This window comes from Lactuca serriola, chromosome 4, assembly GCF_051521515.1.
Source record: "Lactuca serriola cultivar US96UC23 chromosome 4, Lser_US96UC23_V15, whole genome shotgun sequence".
Lineage (NCBI taxonomy): Eukaryota > Viridiplantae > Streptophyta > Magnoliopsida > Asterales > Asteraceae > Lactuca > Lactuca serriola.
In genome coordinates, this window is record NC_136411.1 from 292,789,572 (window position 1) to 292,794,165 (window position 4,594).

At 36.6% G+C, this 4,594-nt stretch overlaps 1 protein-coding gene across 1 annotated transcript; it reads right to left on the reverse strand.

Annotated features, from left to right (window-relative positions):
* Window positions 1–2,227: 2,227 nt before the first annotated feature.
* LOC145099430 (uncharacterized) lies at window positions 2,228–4,324 on the reverse strand. Its single transcript, XM_079037002.1, has 4 exons — window positions 3,422–4,324; window positions 3,090–3,339; window positions 2,429–3,007; window positions 2,228–2,382 (listed from the first exon to the last, which is right to left on the reverse strand). Exons 1-4 carry the CDS (start codon window positions 4,322–4,324, stop codon window positions 2,228–2,230), a joined length of 1,887 nt encoding a protein of 628 aa, XP_078893128.1.
* Between the last annotated feature and the right edge of the window lie 270 nt (window positions 4,325–4,594).

The following is a 4,594-nucleotide window of genomic DNA, read 5'->3' on the forward strand; positions in this document are numbered from 1 at the left end:
ACTTTGATTTTGTTGCGATTTTTGTCCAAAAATTTTCAAATTTTTTTATAATGACGGATTTTCACTTGGTATTTCTCTTCTACCATTTTTTAAATCACTTTACCATTTTTCTAAATAAAAAGAAAAAACAAAAATAAATCACCTCACCACTACCACACCTACTCACCCCTTATCTAACAATTTATACCCTCTTCCACTTAATCTCTTCACTTCACTGGTAGACAATTGCCACAGCAAGTCACCATTGATCACCCATGGAGTAGTCACCAAACCACCATTGGATCATCACCATCATCACCTTTCAACACCACCGCTATCCTCACGAGCTAAGAACAAGAGAGTATGAAAAAATCTGATGAATTCAAATGAAGTTTTTCTAGATTAATCAATAAAACACATGAACAATCAGATTTTTAAACCAACAAGAAGAATCAAATTTATAAACCCATAATAACAATCAAATTTGTAATTTGTAAACCCACAAGAACACTACATTACAATATTAATAAAACCATAAGAACTAATTACTAGATCCGTAAAACTCTAGCCTTCTCATATACAAAATCCAGAAAATGACATTGATATGATTTTTAAACCACACTTATAAACTCGAACATGATTAAACACACAACCGTTCGAATTGTTCAAGATTTGCAAAACCCTAGAGTTGTTGTTGTCGTTTTAGCTGTCGAACGTCCAATTCATGCTCCGCCCAAGGTGGGGGTAGGGATGGGGTGGTTTCTTTTTTTCTTTTCTTTTTAATTAGAAAATTGGTAAAGTAATTAAAAAATGGAAAAGGAGAAATACCAAGGAAAAATCTATCATTATAAAAAGTTTTAAAAATTTTGGACCAACCTCACAATAAAATCAAAGTTTTCTATCCGTGGTGCTAGTTCAAAACTTTTTGGACCAAAATGATAAATTTTGACAAGCCACAGGGACCATTCTTGCAATTTTATCTTTTTAAAATCAAATATATAATCTATCATCCTCTCAATCTTGGCTTCAACAAATATGCTAACTCTAAGTGTACAAAAGCAAGTCGGAACCAAACACATTTCCAGTGTATATAGTATTCAGACAAAATTGCAAAAATGGTCCCTGTGTTTGGCAAAATTATGCGACTTTGGTCCAAAACGATACTTTGATGCACCACTGGTCCAAAATTGGATTTTTCCATTGTTTTTGGTCCCTCCCACTAACTTCCGTCCATATGCTCCGTTACATGCAATAAAGACCGGGGTATTTTCATCTTTCCACTTACAGGGACCTTTTTTGCAAGCTTATTCAAAATAAAAGCAGAGCTACATCACTCTTCCATCTTCAACTTCACGAGCTTCATACTCTTCCTACTCTGTGTTCATAATTTCTTAGAGATCAAAAATTAAAATGGTGATGTGCTTCTGTGGTAGGGAAGCGGTGGTTCGCACCTCCTGGACATCAGCAATCCCTGGTCGGAGGTTTCTTTCCTGCCCTCAAAAGGTAAGTGTTCGATTTTGCTATTTTACCCTCATTTTGGAAAATCACCCTCATGTTTAGCGTTTATTTTTTACGTGAAGGGTTCCAGATGCCGATTCTTAGGATGGATTGATCCTCCCATGTGTGCAAGATCTATGTTGATAATACCCGGATTATTGAGGAATATCAACAATGCAAACTATCAAGTGGCAAGATTGAAGATGTGTTTGTTTGCAAGTTGGTTACTATTTGTGGTGGTTTGGGTGCTTTTCATTTAGTAATAAGCAATTAGGGACCCCTGTAGTTGCATGTAATTTTGGGTGTTTTTTGTCTTATGAAATTGTAACAAGGGAATGTGGTAGTTTTTGGTATTTGATAATGTAATATCAGTTTAGGGTTATTTTGGACAACTTCAGAAATTTGTACCCTTTTCAAGGATATAATGACAATGTATTGCAGTTATCACCTAATGTTAATGTTTATTTGTTGTTTCAGAAAAAAAAGTTGTTATAACCATAAATGTGTTCCATAAACATGACAACCAACAGTTGGTATAAACCATAAACATCATTCTTCAACAATGACAAAAGGTTGACATTAGTTTCATGACCAAAAGGGCTAAAAGACCAAAATAAAACCATTACAACAAACTAGTTTTAAACCATTACATCCAAATGCACAAAAGTTGTGCTAAACCAAAAGATAAGTTTTTAAACAAAATACACTAATTCCTGCATTGACTGCTACCTCCATTCCCTCCTTGACTGCATCATGCATTCCCTCCTTGACTGCTTCCTGCATTCCCTCCTTCATTGCTTCCTGCATTCCCACCTTGACCCTTGCACGTCCTTGAGTTATGACCCTTATTGTTACATTTCCCACACCTGACACTAACAAACTTTCTGGTAAGTTTTTCAGGTTCACCTGCACCATGATTTTGCATTTTTTTTATCATATTTTTCATCTGCACTTCTCTTTCTCTTGGTCTTAGGTCTCCCAGGTTGATTGTGATGTGGTGATGGTGTTAATTGAAATGGACATGTACTTTTTGGCCATATGGCTCTACCCTTTATAGGGTCCACAGTGTAAGAGTAAGCTTCATTCCATGTTTGAAGCCAATACACTTTGTTGACATAAGTGTAAAGCTCCCCAACTTTGTCTCCACTATCAGCCATTTCATGTATTGTAGCTATGGCATGCCTGCATGGAATCCCATTCAATTCCCACCTTCTACATGTACATGACATATTTTTCATGTCAACCACATGCTGGTCATGCCAAGGACCATAAACTTCATACTTTGCAGTCCCATTCCATCTAGCTCTATATTGGACTGAAGCTTCCTTATTTCTCTCAAGTAACTTTGATGCTGTTGGAGTGAGTGGACCTGGAGCTTTGGACATCACTTTCTTCACATTGCAGATCCTCTTCATAAGGTACTGCCTGATGTACTCAAGACAACTTATGATGGGCTTATTCCTACCATGAATAAGCTTACTGTTGAAAACCTCACATAAATTGTTGAGCAATATATCTGATCCTGCTCTGCCTGTATTAAACAAGAAAATTATATGAACTAAATCATATACAATGAGCACTAGTAAAGCTTCACCTAAGTTAGGGAATATAACCTGAAAAGTGGCTTCTGGCCCAATGGTGAGGGGGGATTTTCTTCAACCACTCAAAAGCATCCTTATCAAACTTGTTAAGTTCATTCATGTAGTGTTCAAATTCTGGTACTGTGGTTGCTATTGCACACTGCCATAAGTGATCTTTATACTCTTTTGTTTTCCATTTTTTCCTCATGTTCTCATAAATATGTCTTAGACAGAATCGATGCTCAGCCTTTGGGTATAGTTGTGCAATAGCAGGTAAGAGTCCCTGTAAAGGATCATTCCACATAATCATTGCAACAATCATATACAAATAAACTATTAGTAATACAAAAAGAAGAAAATAGTACCTTTTGTCTGTCACTCATGAAAGTAAAGTTAGAATTTGAGTACAACTCTAAGTCATCTCCCAAGCATTCTAGAAACCATTTCCAGCTACTCATATTTTCAGTCTCAACAATGGCATATGCAAGTGGGTATATGTCGTTGTTTGAATCCAATCCAACTGATGTGAGTACTTGGCCTGGAAAGGGTCCTTTCATAAAAGCACCATCTAGTCCCAGAATATCTCTTAAGCCTGCTTTAAACCCTTTCTTTAATGCCCCTAAGCAAATATACACCCTTTTAAACTGCCTTGTTTCTCTAGTACTGTTAGGCTCATTAACAACCTCAAGCTTCACAGTTGTACCCACATTAGTTGCTTGTAGTTCCATAAGATAATCTCTTAACACCTCGTATTGCTTTGTGTAGTCACCACTCACTTGCTTTGTAGCTGTTGCTTTTGCTCTCTGTACTTTGTGTATGGACACACCAACTTGAAGCCTCTTCTGAACTTGCTCTTGAATGCTTCGAAGGGGTACTGTAGGGTTAGACTCGACCATGTCTAAGATTTCTGCAGATATATACTTCGCAGTGCAAGCCCTAAGTTTTCTAGTTTGAACACAAGTATGTTTGTCCAGTAAAGTTTTCACATACCAATAATCACTATCTTTTGACCGTGAAGTTTGCATTGACCAAGAACAATTTAATTTATTGCCCTTACCTACCCCACTTGCATTTACATTAGGTACATTACCTTTACACACAACCCTAAGCCTTGTTTTGTCGTTTTTCTTGAATCCAAGATTCCTTCTAGTCTCAATGGCAAGTTTGTTGACTTTGTCCTTAATTTCCTTTTTACTTTTATACTTTTGACCCACTTGAAAAGTAACTGCATGGACTTCACCAAGAGAGCACTTCTTCTCCTTCACCATCTATTTTAATATTGCTTTCCTTCTTTCATCATCACTATCTTCACCTAATGAGTCCCATTCATCGTTATCAATTACTTCAACATCTTCAACATCTTCTGTATCAACAACTTCATTTTCAGTCTCAACACCTTTTCCTCTGTCAACATATTCAACATCTAGATCAACATTCATATAGAAATCACTCATGTCCACCTCAATATCACTTACATAGTTTTCTTCATCTTCAAGAAAGTCACTGTCTTCCTCACTCCCTTCACTACCCCTTTCACT

What these genes read in the sequence shown, in the direction of transcription:
- LOC145099430 (XM_079037002.1), bottom strand. Translation starts at nt 4,324, where the DNA reads ATGGTGAAGGAGAAGAAGTGCTCTCTTGGTGAAGTCCATGCAGTTACT. An exon ending in GGCCAGAAGCCACTTTTCAG is followed by an intron (nt 3,008 to 3,089) that starts GTTATATTCCCT and finishes TGTTTAATACAG; the next exon opens with GCAGAGCAGGATCAGATATA. An exon ending in TAAGACCAAGAGAAAGAGAA is followed by an intron (nt 2,383 to 2,428) that starts GTGCAGATGAAA and finishes ATCATGGTGCAG; the next exon opens with GTGAACCTGAAAAACTTACC.